The sequence below is a fragment of the Cyrtonyx montezumae genome, unplaced genomic scaffold (assembly GCF_038088225.1).
Source record: "Cyrtonyx montezumae isolate F1298 unplaced genomic scaffold, pur_monq_1.0 scaffold_18, whole genome shotgun sequence".
In the NCBI taxonomy this organism is placed as follows: Eukaryota; Metazoa; Chordata; class Aves; order Galliformes; family Odontophoridae; genus Cyrtonyx; species Cyrtonyx montezumae.
The window spans coordinates 11,665,095-11,692,282 of record NW_027071914.1 but is presented as its reverse complement, the minus strand read 5'-3'; the positions used below and the strand labels follow the sequence as shown (position 1 = coordinate 11,692,282).

At 42.9% G+C, this 27,188-nt stretch overlaps 1 protein-coding gene across 1 annotated transcript in view; it reads left to right on the top strand.

The window, feature by feature from the left end:
* GALNT10 (polypeptide N-acetylgalactosaminyltransferase 10) overlaps positions 1-21,130 on the top strand; it is a 74,057-nt gene extending 52,927 nt beyond the window's left edge. Inside the window, exons 5-12 of the mRNA XM_065734682.1 lie at positions 2,883-3,068; positions 4,896-5,079; positions 5,974-6,091; positions 13,743-13,850; positions 15,989-16,210; positions 16,881-16,997; positions 18,815-18,964; positions 19,662-21,130. Of these exons, the coding sequence (XP_065590754.1) occupies positions 2,883-3,068; positions 4,896-5,079; positions 5,974-6,091; positions 13,743-13,850; positions 15,989-16,210; positions 16,881-16,997; positions 18,815-18,964; positions 19,662-19,829 (1,253 nt within the window). The 3' untranslated portion in view covers positions 19,830-21,130. The remainder of the gene's footprint in view (positions 1-2,882; positions 3,069-4,895; positions 5,080-5,973; positions 6,092-13,742; positions 13,851-15,988; positions 16,211-16,880; positions 16,998-18,814; positions 18,965-19,661) is intronic.
* Positions 21,131-27,188: the final 6,058 nt, after the last annotated feature.

Here is a 27,188-nt window from a genome sequence, read left to right as displayed (position 1 = left end):
TCCTCTGGCCCTGTCTCACTTCTTACAATTGAAGCTTCTCTTTTCTTTCAGCGCAGTTATATTTACAGTTCAAAGTAAAGATGACAGTATTTCTTGGCTGATGGTAGTTGAAGTAGTTCTTGACTGGTACTGTTAATGTATACACTATATATCAAGTTTATTGCAAAGTGTGTTATTAAGCTATCAGCCTAGTTTTTAATCTACAGATAAACTTACTTTCATTTATATTTTGGGGCTGTATCACTTCACCCAGAATAGGCACAGCCATTGGATCCCATCCAGCTCACCTAACAACTTTCATTAAAGAAAATTGCTCTCCTAATAAAAATTACTCAGTGTGACAAGATGCCATAATACATTTTTTTTAAGGGCTCGTAAAATTTTGTAGTAGTTAATGCCACTTGTTTGTTTTGTGAGATTTTCTTTTAAAAGCAAAAATGGACTGAATTGTGATAGCAGTTGTACAAGGAGGAAGCAAACATCTTCCATCAGGGCTGGTGAAGGCCGGGCTGGAAGCACAAGAAGAGCAGGGGGAGAGAAACAAGGAAACTTTGCCTTTGAAAAGTAGGTTTTGTTGTGGGTTTTTGTTTGCTTGTTTGTGAAACTGCTTGAAAGTCTGCCTCAATTCACTGAGGGAAAGTAGATACATAAATGAGAAGATGAATGCTTCCCCTGTTTTGGAGCTGTGGGTTTGTTTTTTTTAAGACTTCCCTGTGCCATAATAGGTCAGGTTTAGAAAAGTGCTGTGGGATCTGATGGTGCAAATGCTGCTGTATCTGGGGTTAGTGGGAGGGGAACCAGCTCAGACCCAAATCCTCTATGTGACTGTTCCCCTTCTTTTATTATAGTGAACGCCAGCAGCCACTCTCTTACTGAACTTGTCTTGGGTGGATTTGCTAAGCCATACCTCAGAGCTCCAGCTTAGCTGGGTTATGCATGAAGTCAGGGCTATTTTTCTCTTTTGTGGTAAACTAACAATGGCAAAGGATGTTCTGTGATGTTAGAGAACAGTGGTGGTGGCCATTTCTTCTTTTTCCCCCCCCTTTTTCTTTTTCTTTTTGCTTTTCAAGTCTACCCACTACCTCGTGAGGAAGACAGCTGCAGTAATAATGAATCTCGTCTCTACAGAAACCTCTTATTTGACAAACCTGTAATTGAGTGGACAGAATTTCTGGTTGCTTTCAAAGACTTATTCAGAAAAGGCTTGAAAAGGATGAAGGAAAGGTGTGCCAGCCAGCAGAAAGTACAGCAGGCTTTACTGAGCAGGAAAACCTATGCAGATTTCGTGGACAATTACATTTGTCAGGCAAAACACTGAAATGCATTTGTGAGCAAAAAATCCAGGGGAATTTTAAATAAAGCTTTGAAAAAGGTTAAGAGCTTGCTAGGAAAGCTCCAAAGCAAAGGAGTCGATTTGGGTTATCTTTCACTGGAGGCAGGTGATGATTACTTCAAAGGGAAGGTCCAGAACATATGGCAGGCATAGGGATTTTGCCTATTTTCTTCCCCAGTAGACAAAACCCTAAAGCATAATTACTGGCTCAGCACCATGCGGGAGAGCTCGTGACTTGGTGATGTTTATTTACCCTTTTGCTTTTTCTAAGGAGCTATTCTGGTACTGGGCTTGGGTACCTGGCACCCTGATGTGCTTACACCCTGTCTGCCTTTTCATCCCCTGCCTTTCCATGCATGCTGGGAAGCAGAGGAGCACTCTGTGCCCATCACATGGACAACCCTCTGCGTCTCAGCGCAGCTCCTGCTGTGTTCATTGTGGTCAAGGCAAATAAACCTGCAGGGTTATTCGGATGTGAACGATGGCTTCCATTTAGTGTTTGAGATTTAAGGTGAGTTAATTGCCTAGATATAACAGACCAGCTTTTGCTGAAGGAGGCTTGTCTCCTTGATCAGCGCTTGATGGCAGTGGGTAGTACGACGTGTTAATGATCAGCTCCTGGCACGCAGTGAATGGGGTTTGCTGTCAAGGAAGTCACAACTTCAGCTGCTAAGATCCACCCGTGAGCGACTAGGCCAGCTCCAGCTCTGAGCCTATTTTTAGGGCTTTCTTTGGTGTTTCGCTCTTTGATGTGAAGACAGCTGTGTGCCCTCAGTCTTTATGTAGATCCAGCTTTTTATTCCTGCTTCTAAACAAGCTGCCCATTGTTTTGATCACTGAGTCATCCTTTTTGCAGTTTTTCTATTTGAATTCTTGTTAATCATGGTTACCACAAGCGTGCGCACAGTTTCAAATGTCGCTCTAGTCCCTGTTCAGTAACATAAATATTCCCATATTTAAATGCAGATATCTCTGATAAGCATTTTCTGTAGCCATCCAAATACACAGGGAGGCTGTGCCTGCCTTGCAGGGTACCTGGCTGGGCTTCTGCTGTTTTTATTTAAGCGTGAGTGGGTGGTCATGTTTTGTGTTTTGAAGAAACCAAACACAATTTAGGTGCACTGAGTGAAATCTACTCCTAAGAGTGAACTGTTCTGCATCTCTTCCAGGCTACATTATTTTTTTCTGCAGAATGCCCACGGTTCCTTGCAGTCTGCTCTGACACAGCTCTCCTAGAGGTCTGCTGGCTTCTTATTCCTTTTTCCCTTTCTCTGCTGCTTTCTTTTTTTCCCTGTACTCCTTCATCTTCTTCTCCTGGTTCTTTTTTTTTTTTTCTTCTTTTCTTTTTTTAATTACTCCTAAAGTTGGGGAACATCTTCAGATCTTAAGAAGTTATGTTGAAACCTCAGATTCCAACTAAAGTATTCTTTCTTATTAGTGCATTTGTTAAGCATTCTGAACCTGTTTCCAAAGGCATTCTTTTCTGATAAAGAAGGGAACTGCATTTTAAAGAGTTTATTTGTGTTTTATTTTCTCATTTATCATACAGAACACCTGAAGAAACGCCTGGAAGATTATATGGCCCAGTTCCCAAATGTAAGAATCCTCCGAACCAAAAAGAGGGAAGGGCTGATAAGAACTCGGATGCTGGGGGCCTCTGTGGCAACAGGAGATGTTATCACCTTCTTGGATTCCCATTGTGAGGCCAATGTCAACTGGCTGCCACCTCTGTTAGGTAAGCACGGTGGTGTCATGTTGTACATGGCTGAACTGGTAAAGAGCTGGTGATGTGTATTGGTGTTGAATGTATTTTATTTCCACCTGCTGCTGTCTCCTTGAGCTGAGAGTGAGAGAACAAAAAGAATGTGAAATATCTTTAAAGTAGGGGAAAAAAAGCAGCAGCACCTAACCACAAGACAAAGTGAAGCAACTTGCAACCTTTACCACAAGATTTTTTTTCTGTGCTAGGCCATGCAATGGTCCTATCAATAAGCTTTGATCAATTAAAGAGCAAAGTTCATAATCTTCTTCTATTTCCTCACTAAATGAAATACTAAATAACAGCTTGTTAGAAGAGTAAACTATTGTGTGGTTGCTCATCAGCTTGCAGAGAGTAATTGCTTTATGCTTCAGAAAAGATCTTTATGTACAGTTTTTAAGTAGCTTCCATTTTTTTCTCCTGTAAAACTATATTCAACTTCATAGGCTGCAAGCCTGTGGAAAATACTTCTTTTGAGTAATGGTTGCTGGTACGTATTTGTGGAAATGATTATTCCTTTCCAAAGGCAGTGCTTCATCTTTAAGGAGGTATCAGTTCTACAGCATCAGTTCTCTTCAAGAATGATAATAGCAAGGGCAGTGCCTTCTGTGCCTCTGGCCAGCACCGCCTTTAGCCACGTGCTTCTTCAGGAGGTTTCTGTTTCAAGAAGCAAGCTCCCTTTTTTGTTTGTTTTTGCAGCACTGAGCTGGGTGTGATGATGCTACCTGGATTTTCTGCTTGTTTTGGAGGGGTGTGCCCTCCTACAGGTTCAGTAGGTTTCCCAGTTGTACCTGCTGCTCTGCCCACATTAGTTAGAGTGGGTGTCTTGCAGCGTCCAGTTCACTTTAGCTGTCAGATATGACGTTGTATGAAAGAAGAAACTTGGCCCTACAGAGTACTGAACTCTTTACAGCCCTATAGCAAGCGACCTGTCAAAGCTCTCTCAGATTTAACAAAGAAGTCAGGCCTGTCAGCAGGATTGTTGGATGATAATAACATTGCTTTTGCAATAGCATAAAACATTTGCAGCTTTTTGAGCCCTAGGGAGGGAGGACAGAATTAGTTCAAGTGCCATTTAAATGAGAACACGTGTGGTGTGCTCTCGTTTTAAAGCATGGTAAGGATTTCTGTTCGACGTGCATTGGAAACTGAAACACCGTTTGTCGCCTCTGCTCTGAAAGTTAACTTCCAACAGGAGACCTGCTTGGTAATAAAGTATTTAAGAAGTTCCAGATGTTTATGCAGAAATTAATGCTGTCGTCTATGATTTGATTGGAAGAAAAGGCGGAGGGGAGGAGGTGCGTTGCATTTCTGGAGCCTGCTGAGAGCACTTATGCCATTAGTCTGGATCACTTCCTGCCAGATTCTGGCACAGCAATTAAAGAGAGGTGGTACAATGGGTTATTGCCCTCCGTTGGAATCAGTGCAGAAAGGGTTCACGTTGCGGTCGCTCGTTAAAATGAGCACTGCTAACTAAGTAATTACAGGATGGTTGTTTTTTTAACCTGGTGCTTGAAGTGTCTGTGGTGGTGCAGCTGTGTCTTTCCATTGTGCCTCAGACTGATGGTCACCATAGGATGAGTGCCTGGTGTTTTTGTCTGAATAGGTTTAGCTTGGATATCTCAACTATCTCAGAAACACCAGACAAACCGATATAAATTGAAATACCTGCTCAAAAGAGAATGAAAGGGAGGAAAGCTGCATCACTCCTGGACAACTGCTTGTTTTGTTGCTCTCTTTTGTACTTCCATGGTCAGAGAAGTGACCGGTGTGGGTTTTCTAACATGTTTCTCCACTCTTCAGATCGCATTGCCCGAAACCGCAAGACTATCGTTTGTCCCATGATTGATGTTATCGATCATGACCACTTTGGATATGAGACTCAGGCTGGAGATGCAATGCGAGGTGCATTTGACTGGGAGATGTATTACAAGAGGATCCCTATTCCTCCTGAGTTACAGAAACTCGATCCCAGTGATCCCTTTGAGTAAGTGACTGAAATGCAGCGTGCTAAGAGCTGGCTGAACAGCACCACGCCGTTAGGGGTTGGTTTACACCTTGGTGTACTGGAAGCCAGAAGCTGATTGTGAGCTACTTGCTTTTTGGCAGCTGTTTGCTTTGCTGATTTAAAAGAAATGCATTGTGTAGTAGCTGTGAACACTCTCCTTTTCATTGCTATTTTTTGCCACCTTAATGCCAGCAGAAGTTAACATTTCATTTGAAACTGTAATGTATAACATTTAATGCGGTCATTTATTACTGAGATCTTTCAAACATAACTTAGTATCCCTAGTGCTGTGCCAAAAACAACAAACTGGTGGCAGCTTATATGTCATTCCCAGGTGGGGGAAGAAGAAAACCTAGCAGAATAATTACAGCAATTTTGATGATTGCAGTGCATTGCAGAAGTAAATCTGTGATCAAGTTATGCTCTGCTGTTGCTGTGCTTGCCAACACTGAGACAGTTCTGCTGTCCTTTTTACTTCTGCAGAAAAAAAAACACCCAAAAAACAAAAAAACAAAAAACAAACACCTTTTGAGGTCAAGCTCAACCACTTGATCGTATTACTGAGCACCACAAGTGCAGTGTGTGGGTCTCTCTGGGAGAGGTTCTCTCCTGTCACTTAATGGTGAACTCTTTCTGTTTGGAGGAGAGGCATTTATTGGTTCTGAAAGGAGCCTGGTCTAGTCCTCCACTTGCAACTGGAAATTAATAGCTAATGCAAAAACAATTGCTCGTTCCTAAAGGACTGCCAAATGCACCGTGAACACTGGGAGATGGAAAGAATATTTGTGAAATCTTGCTTTGTTTTTTAAATGTTTAGCTAGAGATCTGTATCTTTGAATGTGTTTGTAATATGGAGTCTGGTTTTTCCTTAAGGTCTCCTGTAATGGCTGGAGGACTGTTTGCAGTCGATAGAAAGTGGTTCTGGGAGCTGGGAGGGTATGATGCAGGTCTGGAGATATGGGGAGGAGAGCAGTATGAAATATCCTTTAAGGTGAGCTATGTTCTCTGGAAATTCCTTTTGTTTTGAAAATTAAGAACTGTTCTGAAGCTCAGAATGTGAATGATCTATCTTGTCCTTGCTTTTGCGTGCAACTAAAGGTGAAAGAGCTGGGAGTAAGTAAGGTAGCGTGCAGAAGAAACAGCAATGATATCACCATTCATTCGTGAGGGTCAGTTTTGGAGTGTTAGCTGGAGTGCCCCTGCTCTGTGGTCACAGCTTCAGGCGCATATGCTCTTCCCAGCAAGGGTAAGTCAGCTTGCGTGGAGCTGTCTGTTACCAGTAGGCTTTTTGCACTCGCTCTAGCAAGAAGATGAAATACTCTCCTTGAATGAAAGAGATCCAAGCATCTCATCGTCTGCCTGGTTGAGTGCCTCCGTCCTGAGGTTGAGTTCCCAGAGCTGAGAGCGACTTACTGTCTGTAGCCAATCCATCCAACTCCAGGCTGCAAGGAGCTGAGCCTATTAATTACCATGGGAGAAAACCTCAGCAATTGCAATAAAAACGCTGCTGCTGGCAACGACTTTGTATCATTATCTGTCTGCCTTAAGGACAGTTGTATTACCGATTGTCCAGACTGTTTGCTTTGAGGGCTCTGAAATAAGTTGTCCAGCTGACCAAACGTGCACACTAATGGCAGTGAGCCACCATGACCCATTAAGACCATTGCTATCTATTCCTTATCTTGGAGTATGGCACTCTGAGCCCACTGGAATGCCCCAGATCCCCACAGGCAGGTAGCTGTTCTTCAGTGGTGGGAATCCTTCCCATGGCCTGTAGAGGATTCAGTAAAGATTTCTGCGTTCAACTCTGTTGGGCCACTGTGTGGTTTCTCTTTCAGAAGAGATTGAATATATCAACTTTTAAGTGTGTGAATGCCACTGCACTAAGGTAGTTGGCCTTGGCGTGGGGCCAGAAGGCAGGAGCAATGATAGCACAATGTGCAGTTTAGCTTCAGCAGCTGGAATTCCTCATCTGCCTACCCTGACAAACAGGCATGGGTGATCTCTAACAAAATGAGATTCTTAGATCACAGTGACTCTGTGCAAATCAGAGGCATATTAAATTATATTCAGCAAACCATATTACTGTGTGTATGTACCATGTATTACTACACAGCAAAGTTTTCTCTTCCATTGTTTGCTCACAAAATTCAGTACGAAAGCCATGGTGGTGGTCCATTGTCCTATGTAACAGCAGCAGAAAGGGAGGAGGGACTCCCTCTTTGGGGATGTCATTACAGTTGGAGCTACTAATTCTTTGTGTTGCATGTCATGAAATAGTGTAAAGATGTCATTCTCTGCAGGAGGGGTAGTGACAGTATTCGGCCTCTTTTCCTTGGCCCTTTCTGAAAATGCTGGTTTCCAGGAGTGATGGCAGCAGCAGGGCAAGCCCTTTGTCTCTGGTGCCGAAGCAGACAGTCGCACTGCTTGATCTGCAGGAAATAAGACTGCTTCATTCATCTGTTTGCTTATCCTCTCTGAAACACGCTGTGTTTTATTCCAGGCCAGAGATGGTAATTTATGGAGGGATAAATTTGCTTTAATTAATCTCCGCAAAGACCCTCTTTTTTTTCTTTCATTGTGCAACAGAAAAATGAAGTTTTAGCTGAAGGAGGCTCAGTATATTTTCAGAAATGAAGATAAATTGATACATTCATCTGTGGCTGATAGATTTAATAATTCTGCTGGAATTGCAAGAACAGAAGGTTTGTTCATAGACTTTATGAAGCTGTGACATTTCCTGGTGAGCTTAGAGCTATAGTTTTACCTTTAGAAGCAAACTGAAATTTTGTAGTTGAGGGACATCATCAAATAACTTAAACCTCAGGGCTTAGATGTGGGCTAGCTCTTTTTGCACTATTTATTATTTAATAATCAGACTTGTGCTATTATTTAATCAGACTTGTGCTAAATTTACAGCTCAGCTTTAACAAAGAAGCCATTCCTCTGCCTGGGAGTTGTGGGTGCAGTACTGTCTTGTGCTGCTGGTTTTTGAAATGCTGCATCAGTTCTGGCCTTCTCAACCCTCACCAGGAGTGGATTTCTTTTTTCCTCAAATATATTCTTATATATTCTTTTTTTTTTTTTTTTTTTGCCACACACAGACTAAATGGTTTTCTGCGTTTATTTTAAAATCCAGGGCTCTGTTGCTGAGAGACTGCAAGTAAACAAGTTTATTTAGGAGCTTCTTGCCTTTCTGTTTTGAGATCATATGTATTTCTGTCATCAGCTGGCTGTGCTTCTTCAGAGAAGAAATATTCAGGCTCAGGGAAAGCCAACACTGAAACTATGAGTCTTTAGCACCTCAGAAAACGTTTAACGAGGGGATGAATCAAACTCTGTAATAAAGAACCTGTTCCTTGGATGAAATGTGTGCAAAAACTTCACTAAAAAACATAGTGAACTGTGGGGATGAAAAAAAACTTAAAATATTTTATATTTTGCTTATGTAATATAAAATATAAAATAAACTTTCTAATTGGGGTCCTAAGCTTAGTGCTGGCTTGCAGTCTCAGTCCATCCAAAGAGGAATTTCTGGGTTTGAAATGAAGGAGTCAGTCTATCCATGCCATGTTAAAGAACGTGCACTTCTTCCTTCTCTTGTCCTTTGTATATAAGCCAGTACTTCTAAAGGTCATACTATCTACACGGTGTTTCATTTCCCATCGCGTTGGCTCTTACCCAGCGTTTTTGTGGCTCCCATTCTTTTTGGTTTACATAATCCTCATTAAGCTGTCTCTGAGTTTTGGAGGTGTGGGAAAACAGAAGCGGAAAAAGTGATGTCTATGGCCTGTGTAGGCTTAAATGCAGATGTACTTGGTGTGTCAGGTCATGAGTGGTGTGCATCTCAATGCTTTTCATGTGTGTCGCATGTCCAGAGCAAAGAATGAGAATCTGGAATGTCCCTCACTATCTGATGCATCATTTCAATGTTAGAAATGCTTGTCCTCAAGTTTAGAGATTCCAGAGATGGTAAGGGCAGGGAACAAACAAGCTGCATTGACACGTACCCTGAAAAGAATGCTTACAGAGAGACAGAAGTGATGAGCAGTACTTACGGTCTTCTCTTTTTGCTTCAGCAGTAGGTAACGTGCACAGCACTCACACTGCTGAGCACAGAGCACTGCATCTTTCCATCCCCTTTTCCCAAAAGTCAACACATTGCTTCTCCCAATTTCCACAGCATAAAACGAGTTGTGCATTTTCCAGGAAATCCAAGTGCTCTATAGTTCACGTATCAGTGCTCACATATCAAATGTGTGCATCTCCTTTGCCCTGTGCTCTGATTTGTGCTTTGCCTCTGTCCTCCTGGAGGTGCAGAGTCAGGGTGCGGCCGCCGAGGGATCCCCTGTGGCAGCACTTCCAGTAGTGTCACTGAAGTTAGTGCTCATTGTGAACCTTCTCTGCTTATTCCAGGCTCATGTTCACAATGCTTTCCAGCAGCTCATATTTGCCCACGCTGAAATGGACCTGGCATTCTGTTTTCTTTTGTGGGCTTTAAGGGCAGCACATATTGCTTAATTCTAAGGCTCAGCTTCAGCAAAAGGTGACTTCTTTCCTCTTCCTCTGTCCTGTTGGCACTGTCAAACTGTCAGCTAGAGTTTTTGGTCTCAGTTCATCCTGTGTGCTTGGGGCAAATATCAGTGTTCTCTTGCACCAGCAGGAAAATGAGTGCACACACACCATGTCACCCCATGAAATGTGAATGGAATTGTGATTATTGTAGTGCTGTGTGCTGTCACTACTCTGTAATGTTTGAGAGGATGAGGAGGGGCTGTGCTGCTCTGCATTGTGTGAGAAGATGTGCATACACAGATCCCAGTGCCTTTCCAGCCACCTCAGTCTTTTGTAGAGCAGTCAGTCCCAGCTGCAGTGGCAGCTCTTGCTTGCAGTACAGAGAATTAACATTTTCCTGAGTTACTGTTTGCCCTTGCTTTCATCCTCTCACTTACCTTGTCATGCAGAGAACCCCCTGAACTCATCTGCGGTGCCCTTTTCTTCCCACCTTTCAGCGTGTGCTCAGACAGCCAGCTTCTCTCCGTTGGTGCACCCCGTGATCTTTATTTTTGCTGCTTCTTGCCGAAGCAGCTTTCTTTTCAAGGCTTGACTCATTCTTTTGTGTGGTTTTGTTTTGTTTTATTCCTGTCTTGGGAAGCATAAACCTTGTACACCCAGATAATTTGTGTTCTCACACCAACTGTGGTATTGTATTGTGTGTTTTTGCGGAGAGGTTCAGCTCTCTTATGTGACATTGTTTTCTGAAATGGCAGAACGGGAATTGGATCAGCATAACGTTCCCATGCAGAGAATAGGTGGCGTATTATCTCGTGCTTTCACAGCACAGTAGCTAAGTCGAAGGCTCTTGAGTCATTCTATGAATATGGAGTTATAGCTCTCCAGGCTGCCAGGAAGACAGAAACAATATCACCTGTGCTGTTATTTTACTTCTCCTGTATATGATTTTATGATTAGGGTGAGACTGTGGCTCAGAAAACTCTGTTGCAGTGTTCCCATCGCCCTCAGCACAGCCAGGTTTTCAGCTAATTCCAGCAGAGCTGTCAGCTGCTGGATTCCGAACTTGGAACGTGAATTGGTAAAACTGTGCCTGAGGAGGAAGAGAAATTTCCTGTCTTCTCCTAATGAGATCTGATCAGGTCATTTTACAGAGCCCTGCCTGCCTGACCAGCTCCAATTCTTGTTCTTACGGCCTTCTAGTAAATGAATGTTGGAAATTAAGAGTGTCAGGTCCAGGCTCTGATGTTTACTGCCGTGTCAGCTGGAGAGGTGAGTCACCAGCTCACCCCTCTATACAACAACACCCAAAACAAAAGCTGGCTCCTTAGCCAAGAGGGAAGGTGGCAGTAAATGGCAGTCAGTGCCACTGTGAGGTGCTCCCCACAGAACAGCGCTGTTTCAGCTGTTCAGCAGTGCTGTATTTTTAGCAGTGCAAGTTCTGATGTGTCATGCCTGTGAACCTCGTTCCAAAACAGCCAAATACTGCCAACTGAGTGGATGTGTGCTCTCAGCACACAGCTATTTTGGGTTTGCTTCCCTTGCAGTTATTCCTTGACAGACCCTTGGATGCGATTCCCTGACCTTTAGCTCCAACTTCCTAATGCTTTCGTTAGCGGTGTTTTACTGATGCACATCACACTCTTCCCCTCTCTCCTTTCTGCCAGTTTTATAGATAAGGACTGGTAATTGTCTTTATGGAGGTTGTAATGAGTTCTGTCACCACACAAAGAAGCTTACTAATAAAATAAATCAAAGCAGCAATGAATGAATGGAGTCTATGCTTTAAAATTAGATTTGTACCACGGCTGTGTTGTCACTTGCAGCACGAGACAACAGTAAAGCACTGAGCTGGCAAAGTACGTTGCTGAGTTCTGCTTGGGAATTGGGAAGCTTGCCACTGGCTCCATGCAGCATTGGTGCAGCATCACTGAGGAGTAAATATTTTAAGTCACGATTAGAACAACAGCTGTAGAGCTGATCTCAGACTTTACTTGTTCAGCAGTTTGTCTTATCATATCCTTGCGTGTGTTTACATAGTGCCTTATGGAGAGTCAGTGAGGAGCTCCTGGCCCAACATCTCACCGTTCTGCCCAGCTTCCATACACCCTTCATCTCCGGTGCACCTCACAATAGATGAGTGCTGTCTGCGTTGCACCACAGACCTGCAGTGTAGAGACAGAGCTCTTCCCTCTAGCTGCGTGCTGACTGCAGAAGTCACTTTCTCCTATTACTCTGAGCAGTTGTGTTTTCAGAGATGCGTATTCGTGATGGCCCAGCTGATGCACCTTTGAACCAGTAGGGCGTTCTTGATGCTGGATGCAGTGTACAGGGTAAATGTTGGGGAATGCTTTCTGTTTATGCAGCTAACTTCTAGGCTTCTTCAGCTGTTCCTGTAGTTTTAATAGTTCCCGGGTTCTGGACAGATCTGCTGCAGCTCTTACAGCCTTGTACAAACCATTTCTGTCGTAGTAGCACGAAACATCTCCAAATTCTTGTTCTCTCAGTCTGTTAATTTCCTAGCAGAACAAATCACATCGTGGCCCTTTGTAATAAGAAGCACAGCAGCTATGGAATGGGAAGCATTTCTGATTCCACTGTAAACTTCACAGAAGCCGAGTGCAAGTTTCTTTTTCATCTTCATCTCTTCTTTACCAGACTCTCAAGACACAGCAGGGACAAAAGGAATGAAATTCTGTAGAAGGAGTGTTTGTCAACTTCTTGTCTCTCTTTCACTTTAATGGCATGTAATTAAGTACCTTGAACTTTAGAAGTTGCCTGCGAAAAATATTCCACTAACGGAGAGCAACCAACCCCCATTAAGTTATACACAGTCAGCAAATGACTGTAATTATTAGGGCCAGTAGACAGAGCTGAAACACCAGAGGACTTTAGTGTCAGAGTTAATAATTATGCAGCAGCCTTGGCCAAATATTTCTCTTCCAAGCTAAGTATTTAATATTGTCACCATAGAATATTAATGGAATTGCCTGCTATGTGTGAAGCTGTTGACTAAGCTCGTTGTACAGTGAACTGCGGTGGCTCAAATTAGCCACAGTGAATGGAGAGATCAAGAGCTCTGCATCAGCTTGCAGCACCAGCAGGCTGCCTTTCATGCTGCTGCCTTGGGGGCATTAACATAAGATCTAGGGACAAAGCGAAGGGCACGGCAATGTCATGCTTCAGGAATTCAGAAAATCATTTGTCTTGCAGAGTGAGGAATACTTTCACTATTGATTAGGCACCTCTGGGAAGTACATAGGAATATATTTCTTAAACCTAACAAAGTAGGTTTAGCTGTTGCAGAAAGCATCCTTTGGTTTCTGTTGCCTGGGCAAAATGACTCCATCCATGCTACAAATGAGGAATAATAGAAAGTTGTTGGAGACCGTTGGCACAGAGTGAGGTTTTCCCAGATGGAGAAGGAAACTCTTGTGCGTAACATAGATGTGAGTCAGGCATCAGTGTGGTCATCTTTGACTGGCAGTGTGTTTCATCAGCTTTCTGAGAACTTTTCTAAGACTAATTATGTTTTCATCAGAAAGAGATTTCTGCTTAATTGTAAGGCTGCAAAACCAATGATTGCCTGTCAGCAGTAAAACCATGTAAGCGATATCCCAGACTTTGCAGTCATAACCACAGTGAAAAGTAGCAGGTTTTTTCTGCTGTCTGACACCTAAGCAGGCTCATGTATTCCCTGGAGCATTCTGTATATGACAGAACCTGTACTATAGAGATGCTTCCTTTCTGTGCAGCCTACCCCTAAGATCCTATATGACAGTCCAGTTTAACTAGTATGGCTACTGTTGCAGTTATAGAAATTTGAAGTGTGCTCTGTGCTTGGACTTTTCTTTCTGTTCTTCTCTGTAAGGAATGCAAAATTAAGCTGTTTTCCAGCCATTGTGCTTGATAGTACTTGCACTAAGTCAAGGCTTGCATGGCTCTAAGCAGGTAGTTTAAGGATTTGAGACTAAGGCAAAGAGGGGGAGGGTGTTTCAAAGAAGGTACTGTGAAGTAAAAATTATTATAATACTAATAAAAATTTGTATTAAGCTTTTTCATAACTTGAAGTTTTGGGTTTTTTTCCTCCATATAACCAAGAGTGAATCTGTATCTCTGCTGTTCCACAGGTATGGATGTGTGGGGGTCGTATGGAGGACATCCCTTGCTCTAGAGTTGGTCATATCTACAGGAAATATGTTCCATACAAGGTTCCAACAGGAGTCAGCCTGGCGAGAGTAAGTGGCAGCGATGTTCCCTCCATCCTGCACATGATCAAACACTTGGAAGGTTTTGTAAAGGAAAGTTCTTCTGTTTTCTTTAGCTTTTAAGCTTTGAAGGACATCTGACCACAGTCTGACCATGCCATATTTGATGAGGCTTGTAATGCTCAAACTGTACTTGAACAGTTGTAATGCTCAAACTGTACTTGAACTTGAAATTTAGGCTTGTAATGCTCAAACTGTACTTGAACAGGGGTCGATCTGGGCAGTTTTTGCAGAAGTGGACATCTAACAAAAAGGGATGAGAGTCTAGGGGAGCTGCGGGCTCATGTGCAGGCAGCTGCCATGCTTAAGATACCATCCATTGCTAGACGGTGAGAGGGAGCTTTGCAGTCAGGCACAGGGTATGGAATCTCCAATTTAAAATGCAAGATTACATTTTTGTTTGTGTAATTCTTCAGTCATTTTAGTTCTGTTCTCAAAGAGCCGCATGCTTCAGAGTGCTGATTGTGTTTTGGTGATTGAAAGACCTCTCCATTTCAAGCATCACAAACCTCTAAATGAGCACGCTGTAATTCTCCACAATGCAAAGTTCTGTGGCATCTTATTTCTTAATTTAGTGTAGCCCAAAGAGGAAAGAGCCTTTGCTTGTTGTGCACTGGCTTTGTCCAATTAATTTCTCAAATTGAGAAGGAATTGCATTGCCCTCTGGTGGGAGAAAAAAATCATAGGAGCAGGAAGGCTGCAGAGCTACAGACCACAAAAAAGTACCCTGCTGCTCTTAGGTCTTGCAAAGTGTTGCAGTGTTTCTCAGTTTAATAGCATCGCCCTAGTTAGAGATTTGGATTTATTGCTCAGCCCAGAAATGACCTATCAGAGGAACAGAGTGCTCTCCTGTTTGTGCCATCCCTTCAGGAAGGAGCTGTATTTCTTTTGATTCAGCATTTGACTCTCGTATACCTTCACAGTGCTGGAAGGCAGTGGTGCACAGGTGCAGGGAAGGCTATGTCTTACGACTTATTAAAGTCATCTTGAGATGAACACCTGTTCTTGTTTTGTGTAGGCTGCACTTGGGGCAGGGGAGCACTGCTGGTCCTTAACATCCCAGGTTTTTTAGCAGCATCTGCCCACTGCAGGGCTGACTGCCCTCAGGCGAGATGGGCAGTGCTGTGGGGTCACTGCAGTCATGGCTGCACAAGGCACATTGCTGTGTGGCACCAGGGGCAGTGTTGCCAGAGAGCAGTCCAAGGTCCATCAGTTGACTGAGTGCCTTATGGCAGGCAGTAGGGCAGGCATCTCGAGAGGGTCACGAACATTGCTGTGTTGCAGTTACACAGTGTGTTAAGACACTGTTTTTGCATTATCACACTGCATGTGATAGATGATTTCAGCATTTGTCTTTCTCACAAAATAAGAGCTGCAAGGCTCGCTGCAAAGCCAGTGCAAAACTTGGGGTGTCGTTGGTTTGAACGGCCTGAGTCTGTGTTGTGTTTTTTGGTTTCCGTTGGTTTTATTGTGGCAGGGTTGTTGTGCAGAGCAATGTGAAACGTACCACAGCCAGGAAATAAACCCTTTGCTTCTGTTCTTAAGGGTCACCTGGAAGATGCAGATTCCTACCACGTATTGGAATTTGTCTTAGACAGTTTTTTTAAGCCGAGAAACCACAAAATAACGGTAGGAAATAATATGTGAACTGAAGCTCCCTATTAGGGAGTAGTGCAAATCCAGTTCTTAGATGAATATAAAATGTAACAGGGAAGATTTAAGAAAGAACATTTTGTTGGGGACCTTTGAATGGCCAGTGGAATTTACCAGCATCATTCTCTGACTTGCTTCTTTTTTGGAAGGAAAACTAGAAAACAACGTTTTTGATTAATGTTGTTTTTCTAAGCCGCAAGGAACTAGATATAATGGCTAAGTGCCAGGATTCTTTTTTGACCTCAGCTGAAAATATCTTTCTAAAAATCCCTTGGAACTAGAGAATAATAAAAATAATCTTTGTCCTAAAGCCGGAGAGAGAGAGTGGATGTGAATGAAAATCCTTTCTGAGCTAAAACAGGAGAGCCGTGCTGAATGCTAATGTCAGTGGTTTGTGCAGAGAGTTCTCATGCGTTTTTCCCCTTTATTTTCACACATGGCAATTACCCACACAGAATCTGAAGCGTGTGGCTGAGGTGTGGATGGACGAGTACGCAGAGTACATCTACCAGCGCAGACCGGAGTACCGGCACCTTTCTGCAGGGGACGTCACAGCTCAGAAGGAACTCCGCAACAACCTCAACTGCAAGAGCTTCAAGTGGTTCATGAGTGAGGTTGCATGGGACTTGCCCAAGTTTTACCCACCCGTGGAGCCTCCCGCAGCTGCCTGGGGAGAGGCAAGTTTGTGCTCTGAAATCTGCCGCGGGCAAACACGCTCGATTTAGGACGTTAAAGTTGCCCTAACCCTGTGCTCCAGTTTGTTGTAAGTGATGAGCAAGCATGTAAAGATCCTGTGTGATACATTTTGAAGACCAGAATTCCCATGGTGTTATGCTGGTTTGATCGATGGAAGCAGTTAAGCAGCAGCTTCTATCAGTGCACAAGTGCAAACAAAACTAAGAAGGGACCTGGCTTGGTCTGCATGCTGTGTATCCAGTCACAGACAGAAGATGCCAGCGGGGTGAACTGGAAAGAGGGGACAGCTGAGCAATAGTAGGAACGTGGTATTTCCAAAGGGCTGTGCAACTGTTCTGAGCTACTGTGCACCTTCATTTCCCCATCTGAAAGCCAGGAAAGTTATCTTTGTTTTTGAGTCACCCCAGTGGTGAGATACTGAATTGTTATGCATAACAATGCAGTGGGTTCTGCAGTTCTGTAGCTGATGTCCAGTCCCATTTGGGGTTTGTGCTTTCTCCTAGCCTTCACCTGCCAGCTCAGATATATAGTTCAGTGAAAATTAATGAAACTATGTTCACATAGATGCTGCTGTTATTTGAAGCAGTTTAAGCCTTCTTTCCTGTTGGCTGTCACTTGATAAGAGATGTGTGCACTAATTTGATATTTCAGATACGCAATGTAGGAACTGGGCTGTGTGTAGACACTAAACACGGATCTCTGGGATCCCCGCTGAGGTTGGAAAGCTGCGTGAAGGACAGAGGAGAGGCAGCATGGAACAATGTGCAGGTAACAGTCCCTCTGATCACTCATCTGCTCCTAAATAAATCTGGGGAGGAGCAGTCGCCAGAATAGGTAAATGTGAGGAGAACTGTCAGGTGAAGGGAGAGTGCTGTGCACCCCAAAGCTCACATGCACACTGCATTTGATGGGCTTGGCAGCAGCATGTGATGTGCTTGCAGCAGGGTCTGCAGTCTGGCAGCCTTCTTGCAGAGCTTTTACCTCTGCTTTGAAGTTCTCAGAGTGAACAAAAGAAAGCACCAGAAAACAATATGCCAAAATAATAAAAGAAACCAGTAACAAGGCAGCTGTAATATGTAACAAAGTGAATATTAACTTCAAAGGTTGTGCTGAAAGAAGTGATAGAGGAGCATCATGCATATTAATGAGCCTGCAGAAGCATTCAATAACTGCTTACTATCATCCTTCTGACAGGAGGCAAATGCATTATAAACACCCAACCACTGCTGGAGAGAGATGAAACCGTCCAGGCTATAGATTCACCCTCTCAACATATAAAGTGCCAGAAACGACAGCTTTATTGTAAGAGAAGGGAGGGAAATATTAGTTTGTCTAAACTGTAGCAACTGGGCTGCGAAGGGATCAAGAAAACAATGCCTTTATTACTGAGCTGTACGTAACTCTTCAGGGCAATGGCTTCAGTTGGAGATAAAGGGTTGCTGCGTATCACTTGTGATGCATGAAATCTGGAAACCAATTTACTCAGACACAGTCCAAAACTAAGCCTCTGTTGTGTCAGGAGGATCTTCAACAATTACAGCTGGCTTACGTGTTATAAGAATGTGTTTTGGACTTTCGTGTAGCCTTGAACCTCAGTGATTATGGTAATTTCTCTCATAAGAGGGGTCTAAAGGGAGATGGGAACAAAGCTGCTTTGTGCAGAAGTTTTTGTCCACACTGCATCAAATAGTAGTGCTCCACTTATTACTGGTTTATCTTAGTGCTCCATGAGATCTCTCTGAGGAGAAGACTGTTCCCCTACCTGACTCTTAAAGGAGCCCCAAAACAGTCCCTTCCCAATGGGGACCATGAGGGATTGCATGCTGGCCCACATCCCTGCAGCACCACATAGAAAGGATATGCTGGCATCCAGCAGCTTTAGTTAAAGCTATGATTTGGCCAGGCATTCTGCCTAGTTGCTAGAGGTTCTGCCTAGTTGCTAGAGATAAAACCCTTTCTTCTTTACTGTAGTATGTCCCTTCTTTTACTTCACTCCAACAAAGAGGTCTAGAGAGGCTGACAGATCATTGCAGGGTCAGTAGGAAGCACCAGGAAGCATTGCCCTGGTGGTTACCCTCCTGACAGCTCAATGGAGTGAGGCAGGGAGCTGTAAACCTGCTGATTTTCTTGTGTCATAAGGCATGGGGCAAACTGTTCTCAAGGTGACTGCAGTCTGTGTACGTAGACTTGAATATTTACTGCCAGTGTTAACTCAGAGCTCCTGTAGCTCTTCCCTGTTTTTGCTAGCTGTGAAGTGCTGTAATTGGTCAGCTGCTCACTTAATCCATGATGTATGTCTGCAATGCAGAGACATTCAAGTCTGCTGTTAGTACCCAAGCTAACTAGCATGGCAGTTTGCAGTAGCACAGGCTCATTTAGCATGCTGTGTGGCAGTCAGCGTGGTAGCTGTTACAGACTCCCCTCATCAGCATTCTCTGTCCCCAGAGGTGGAAGCAGTTTTTCTCTAGGATAGTTTTGTCCTTTCCTGAAGCAGTCCCCACCCTGTGGGCAAAGAAGGGAATGTCATTCTGCTGATGAGAGCACTGTGTCCAGTACTGTCCTGAGGGTCCTGTTTGTCCTAGCAGGTATTCACATTTAGTTGGAGAGAAGACATCCGTCCTGGGGATCCTCAGCATACCAAGAAGTTTTGTTTTGATGCCATTTCCCACAGCAGCCCTGTGACCCTCTATGACTGTCATGGAATGAAGGGGAACCAGCTCTGGAGATACCGAAAAGTGAGTGTGTGTGTGTGTGTGTGTGCATGTATAAGGTGTCAAGTCTATTTAAAATGTCACCATCCATGTCTTAGTTGTCTCTTCATCCGTTGCCATTGTGCCACTAGTTACCCTTGATTACAAAGAGTTTGCTGCCCTTCTTCGCAGGTTAGAAATGGTGAGTAGTTTTTCTCCAGGGCTTGCTAAGCAAAACGACATTGTCCTTGCAGTCCTGTCTGCTGCTGGAAGTGAGATAATGAAACGCCCTTGCAAAACGTGTTTGCAAAGAGGTGTGTGCTGTGCTTATTGGTTTGTTCTAAACACTAGAAGGACATGCCAAAAGTAGGTGAGGATTTATTCATCCTCCCACTAAGCAGCGCTTCTGTTACAAACAGGTAAGTAAGTTCTTGATTAAATGCCATGTCCGAGTCCTTGCAGTCCGTACGCACGGTGCTGCAGAGTGCCTGCACCAGGATGTGAGCCTGGAGACTGCAGAGCCTTCAAAAATAGGTTCTGAGCTTCCCAGTGCAGTTGGGCTCAATACCATTGCAAGAGGTGGAAATTGAGGTGATACTTGGCAACAGTAAAGTGTGGAACGACTTCTTTGGATAAATACACTGATGAAGTGTCTTGCTTCAGTTTTGAAGACTCATTTCTGTTGGTTTTAAAATAGCTCTGCTTTTCTGCTTAGCAACCTCACAAAATGTATCTTCTCCAGGACAAGAGCCTCTACCATCCAGTAAGCAGCAGCTGTATGGACTGCAGTGAGAGTGACCGGAAGATCTTTATGAACAGCTGCAATCCTTCGTCTCCAACGCAGCAGTGGATATTTGAACATACAAACTCAACCGTCTTGGAAAAATTTAACAGAAATCTTGATCTTTAAAAGACTGAGAATATATATATATTATATATATTTTACAATTATAGTTTTTACAGGGGAGGGTTACAAAAAATTTTTTTAAGAATACTTTTTTTTAACAGTTAATGAAGGTAAAAGGGAGAATCTCAGGAGAAGGCAAACTAGCAGGCCAGTCTTTATTGTGAAGATGCTGCATCCTTCTCTTCTGGCAATGGTGGAGTTCTAAAGGCTTTGCCAAAGCCACTTTCTGTGCTGAGATGGGAACAAAAACTCTGTTTTTAGAGGAGTCTGAATGTGATTCAAACTACTTTTTTTTTTTTTTTTAACTGCTCTATTTCCCATGGGGGTCTGGTGTTAAATGATTTTATTCTCTAGGACCCTCAAATACAGTACTTTATGTAGCTGCTATGCCACCTGCTGAAGCATTCTCGAATACGTGCTTTATCTTCCAAAGTCCATCTAAGTAAAATCTTGAACACAAAATTTAATGCTCTGATGTCACAGACATAAAAAAGAAATAGGCCATCAAAATGTAAAATGAAATGAATTTTTCTTTTCTTGAAACCAAAATATATTTCAAACAGATTGACTGTTATTACTTTCCAGATGATAGCTCTGATAAAGGAAAGAGCTCTAGAGGAAGTGCAGCCAAGTGTTGGGGTTATTGCTGTAGTTACTGGTGATGAGGAATCTGGGTTTCTGGTCCATTTGTTTTGCAGTTTGTCACTCGCTGTTGAATCCTCAAGGTGAAAGATCAGCAGAGTTTTCAAGTAAGCACAGTTCTTACAAGTTAAGATTTTTGGATATCAAACTCACCTTTTGTTCAGCGTCATTTATTCATGGACACCTCTAGGGTTTCTTAGAATTAAATACGAAGGCAGCTTTCATTTTTCCGTTAGAGATTAACTCACTATTGATGTGAGCAGATTAATTCAGAATAATTAAGTCAGGGCTGGGATTAGCCATTGGTTTTTATCCATTTGTAGTTTATTCTAATCACGAGTCCTGTGGTCAGTGGTGTTCTAGGCTTGTGGGAATGCACTCTCCCTTCCTTTCCCAACATCTGCAGAACTGTACAGTTCCAGTGACTGCAAACCTGCTGCTTAAGCAGGGGTGTGGGATCAAGGGACCAGTTTAGCTGATACCCTGTTCCTTGTGTAGTCAGTTCACAGTGCAAGGTACCGCCCTTCTAGTCTGCCTACAGGACCTACCAGTCAGAACCAGAACTGTCTCATCCCTGAAGCTGGAAAAAAAGTGCTGACACTGAAAAATGAATGAAGAACCACTAGTATGAAGTCTGAAGTGAGTGTTTAAAAAAAAAGAAAGCGCATGCTGGTTTAAAATAAGATTGTTGCAAAACCATTGACATCAGCTGTCTTATTCTGAAGGCAGCAGTCGCATTTCCTGGTAAAAAAATGTGAATGACAATACAGTTTGCCTTTTGCAAAGATGCTGCCTAAATGAATAAAATCAGCCTTTTTCCAATAATCGTCCAGTCCCACAATTTGTCCATTTAGTAATGCTGAAGGAGGAGGTAGCGTGCAACCAGCTGTGGGAGAGTGAAAGTCTGCAAGTATTCAGGGTAGGTGAAGTACACCACTTTGAGACTCTTGAGAAACATGGTTAATGGACATGACCTCCTTGTTGGGCAAGGAAAGCTCTGGCCTGGCATATTTTTCTCTTCTGTTAAGTGTGGGAGATGGCTGTCACCATTGCAGAGCCCCAGAAGAAGGCTTTTCTCCTGTTGTCAACTGTAGGATCATTACCTGTGTTTTAAATGTATTTAAGGCTATATAGAGCCATGTCTGTAAAGTGGGAGCAGACTAAGACAGAACTAGCTGCCTCCCTAACTGTCACATCTGATATGTCAACTATGAGGTTCAAAATCATTTCCACCTCTTATATCCTCACAACTGAGGCCAAATCTGACCTGTTCTACTAATTCACGTGGCACAGGCAGTCACAGAGCAGGGGAAAAATGGGCACTGCATTGCAGCTGGGACTGGGGTTGCCAAATGTGTTAAGTGTCTAACATTTTGGGCGCCAGGAAAGGAAAGATCTAGACCTCCTTGTGACAGTTCTGCAGCAGTATTGCTGTGGAAGTGAGATCAGTGTCAATCAGAGTTGACATCATGTGTTCTCAGTAACTACAATATGTCTGTCATTAGAACCTCTTTTCATTTCTATGGGAGTGAGCGCTGCTTTCAAGTGCTTTGTGTCTGACTTGCTTTCCTTAAGTTATTAATGCTCTCATTAGTCTGGTAGTGCTGACTGTGGATCACTAGGCGGTCTGAATAGATGTCTTTATGAATGTTTTAATACCTGTGGAACAAGAAGCTGTTTGTCCATGATCAGTGCAATTTTCCTATTTTTTTAATAATTGCAACACAATCAGCAAGTGATATACATGGACTGTAGGGCATTCTGCTTGCAGCTTTGTGTGTTTTTGTTTCCTAACAAGAGGATTTGTTTCTGTTTCTGAAGTGCATGGCTTGCTTTGTACATGGACTCACCTTGTGAAGAGAGCTTTGGAGTCCTAGCTGCTTGCCTTACTGGATGCTTGCTTCAGAAAGAACTACAGTAATGAGCAGGTCTTTTACCACAGTGATCTTAAATTGGGTGAGAAAGGACAGATCGTAGCAGAGTGCATCAGAAGACGTGGGGATGTTGAGGCATTTCATGTTCAACAGCCAATTACAGTATGTGGAAACCGGAGCTTTAGGGTGACTGGTCCCACTGGGTGCTTCTCAATATTGGTGATCTCATTTGTTCTCTAAAGATTTGGGGTTCTGAACTTGTAAGTGCCCCACAAATTCTGTACATTTCTCACTGGCTCACTGGGCTTTGAGCTATTAATTTATTTACATCAGTTATAAGTTTCAATACCCTAGAGGCTTTGCTGACAAATGAGAAGACTTAATATAGCCAACCATCCACTGCTTGAGAAATGGAAGCTGTATTTCACCATCTACGTCTTTAATTGGGCCTTTGCTGGGCAAACTGGTTGATTATTCCAATTACTTATGGTTGTTTGTAAGCAAAATTGCTGAAGCATGAATACATAAGCAAATCTTCATATCTGCATGCAAGCTGAGACTGGAGATTAAATACCGGTGATTATCTGATGCAAAATGTTTTTCGTTTTTTCCCCTGAAATATTCAATCAAACCCTCACTCCATGGCTGCAAAAATTCTGCTGCTTTTAAATATCAGAATCCCAGACAAGAGTGAGATCCTTGGATGTGTGCTATGACCAATAATTATACTTTGATCTGCTCTTGAAGCTTTTGTTGTTTTGTACAGGTGCTAATCTCCAAGGCCTGCTGAGTAATATATTTGAGGAACTGATGTATGCAAGATGTTTGTTTTCATGCCTGGGCATATGACTTTGTTTTTCACATAGTAGTAGAAGAAAGAGTGAGCCTTACTGAAAGGGGAATACAGCATCATTAAAATAAAGATGTGCCTTTTTAAATGTAAATGTACAGCAAATGCTTAAACTTGAACCATTTCCTAGTGCCTTGCTGGACAAGAGAGCAGGGGGGAAGGGGCTGAAGGGATGAGGTGTATGAGAAAGTTCAATTCATGCAGAATTTGTGTGTGCGCGCTTTTTTTTTTAATGCTTAAGTGCAAATTTTGTGTGGATGACCGTAATTCAGAAGCTCCTGGGTTTCCTCTGTTAAACTGATGGAATTAAGGACTTGGGGGTGGGTAGGGTGGACGTTGTCACTAATGAATAAAGCTAGACCAGAGGTTTTCTTGGTTAGCTGTTGGGTGTTTCACCTCACTGTGAAGGTTAGTGAGTTTCACTGGCACGTGAGGTCCTGCATTTCATGTTCTAAGAATCCAAATCAGAAATCACAAATAGTCCTAAGGGTATATCAGGTCTGTAGCAGAAGTATCTTGCAGAAAGTTGATACTTTCAATTGCTGAGAAACTTTTAAAGGGTATGTTCAGATCTAATACAGAAGTAGCAAGAAAGCAATTTCTCCCCTTAACTTTCTTCCTTGTTTGTTTTACTGTAATATCTATGCACAGGATTTTACTTTCCTTTACTGGAAAGTTCCAGGCAGCAAACTTTCCTCCTCCCAACTGCACTGAGACATCAATGTTCTGAAGTCAAACAGGCACCACCAGCAACCAGTACTGCAAGAACATATTGTTCTGGTGGTAGGATCATTGTAGCAGCCCTACTGGCTTGCATTACTGAGGGGAGATGAGGGCAACCTCTTAAAAGTCATACTGGGCAATTGCATAACTGCTGGGTGTAAAAAAGGAGAAGCCTTTATTTTAAATTCTTTCAAGATATGAACAGACACTTGAATAGTTTTGACTGGAGAGAACAGACAGCCTCTAGCAGTCAGCCTGTAATGTTTTCTTTCAGTCAAAAGAGTGCTGGTAAAATTGCCTGAAACAGTCTGGCTTAGCTCGCAGGGGATCCAAGTGTGCTATCTGTTCCCAGCTGCTGTGGTTCAGGTTCCTACTCACCTACTGTTTCTAACCACTTGTGACAAAGGAGCCTGATAGTGCCTAAGTGGTCCTTACCTGAGAAGCAGCAAGGTAGGTTTGTTCTAACAGTTATTTAGCATGACAAGCTTCTTAAATAGCTAACAAACTATTGTCAAAATGATGAATAGCTTTAGGTTACTGTCAGGGTCTGTGGAAGCAGGTTTGAAAGGCCTTTAATAGGATATATAGGGTAAAAAGGGGAGCTGGACTGGAAGTCAGGTCCTGCTCCATTTCTCAGTGGATCAAGCCTATTGCTTGATCCTAAGCAAGGTGAGTCTGTGTGCTGGAATTTCCTCACCTGTTTAGCTGTAAGTGCTTTATTTTTCTACCTTAGTAAGGGTTGAGTTAGCATTTGTCAGACAGTCTGTGAGTCTTCACCTGGCTCAGGTGCAGTGGGTGGAAATGGGAAAGCTGAGGTCTGAAATTTCCACCAGCATTCAACACTCAGTCATCAGTTCATTTCAGATTCTTCATTAGCCAGTCAGATTGACTTATTCACTTTATAAATTTAAAGTGTAACTGAAAAACTCACCCTCTACTCTGATGGATCTTTTGTAGTGTCACACTTTATCTTGGAAATCTGTGTATGAAACTAGGCAATGATACATTACAGAAATCTTCATTAAAACCCAATGGCTATTTTTTTTTAACTGCCTCTGCTAGTTGAGTATGCTCACTGCATTTGAGCTTTCTTGATACCTCTGTATTACCCAAAGGACATCAGTGAGTCCAGCAGTCTTATTTAAAGACACTGGATCTGTGTGGTCTCAAAGCTCTTGGAAATAAGTTTTAATCCCAATTAGTGAGCAAGCAGATGAGACCTTCAACCACAAGAGAAGTTCAGACTATAAAAAAGACCTGATCAATCTAAGAGATGAAAACATTTACCCTTGCGATAAAAGCAACAAATAGCTTTAGTCTGTAGGGTGGTGAAGAGAATTGGTTTTAAAATACATTCTTCAGAATCTTGGTGATAACATCTGAGTTTGTCTATACCTTGTACTGCATGCATTTTATCTGTGAAACTGGATGGTGCCTCTTGAATCGGTGTATATTTATTTCTGTGCATATTAGGACCAACAGCCTAATATCTGGGGGTGGTAAAGGACTTGTAGCACTTTAATGTAGTAGCTTTCATAAACTGGGAATCATTGATAGAATGCCTAGTGTTTTTAAAGTTGAATGGACTTCCTTTTATAATATATTTAAAATAAATTTTTAATGTGTTTTCTGAAACTGTGTATGCAGAAATGACTGTCCCTGACTGTGTTGCTCTGGTGATTGATTTCCCTTCTCTCTGCTTCTCAGAAGTAGCTTCATTACCTGGTCTGGTGTTCTGTACCGTAGGATTCCATAGTGCTCTCCTCCAGCCCCACTGGGAAACATCCAAAAATATCACCATCTCATTTCTTTCGCAGCTTTCTCAATGCTCGTTTTTATATGCCTCCGTGGGATAAAACTGAAAAACAGTGAAATAAAATGAGGGGGGGGGCAGCAGTATTGTGAAAATGCAGGTGTGAAGGTATGGAAAGGCTCTTTCTTTGGGAACAGCACACAGCTGTGAGGCATACTCCTTGCTGAAGGGACTGTGCTGTGATTCTTGGCCATGGAGGCATTTTGATGGGCAGTACATGCCTACAGCTGTGGGAGTTGAAGCACCGTTGCAGCGTCACCTTCAACTTGGTATCTGCCATCACAGAAATGGTGATGAGAGTGGGAATCTGGGGCACCAATAGTGCTGCGTTTCCACAAGCCTCCGACACGGAGAAAATGGGAATCATCTGATTTCTGACTGGAGGTGAAAAAAAGGGCATCTCAGGACATTGTTTGCAGCACATACCCTTTTGAGAATAGCATTTCTGTCTCGAGAACTGTGAGCGATGCCATTAAAACAGAAACTTCCAGATGACAGCTACTCTGCAGACCTATCTTTAGAAGGTAGTGCTGTTCCAGCTAAGATTTAAGGGCCTGTGCAGGTTTCCTTAATTTCATTAGGGGCTGACTCGGATGAGCAGGCTATCACTGCTTCAAAGGCACTAAAGCTGCCTCGGTGCTGATGGGTGTATGAAACATTGTTTCTCACTTCATTGCAGTTCCCACAAAGAATTATTAGATCGGGTTAGTGATAGATACCTAATAAAGAATGGCTCTGTGAAGCAGTTTATTTTACAGCAAGCTAGTTCTGGTCTAGCAGACTGTGAAATCTTCAGGTTCCCATGAGGATAAATATGCTGAAATAGACTGCAATTATATTAAGACCTCCACGTATTTTTTTTTTCTGAAAGACTGAAAAGATGTGTCATTGTATTACCCTGAGCTGGAAGTAGCTGGCGGTGAAATAGCAAACAGCGACAAGAGAAGCATTTTTTTTCCCCCTTAATAGATGTTGCAAAAGAACTTAAAAAGAAAATGGTTTCATTTGCATGGGATCAGAGTTTGCAGTCAGAAATGAAATGCAGTGGGATAGTAAGTACCAACCTGTGCCTCTTTATTCAGGAAGCACCTGCAGCATCTCCTTGTTGCCAGGCCAGGAGGAAGCCCTGCCTGTTATCATTAAGTTCTCTTATATCTAGTTGTTTTCTGCTCTCATCTTCTGTCCCTGCAGTCTGTGCTGTGAGCTTCTCAGCTGTCTAGGCAGGCCTGCCTGACATCTGAGTATTACTTGTATCATTAAGATAAAAGTAGTTTGCTATCAGGAACTCTAATACTACACAAGTACAGTCACCCCTCTGTGCTTCCCATTGCCCTGGCTCCATGTACCAGGAGTGTGCTGCTTTGGGCAGGCAGCTCCCAAGCAATCAGGATGGGCACTTTTATCAGCAGGAGCTTCTTGCTGCTCTAAGTTTCTCTCCTTTTCGCTGCTTGTTTGTTGGG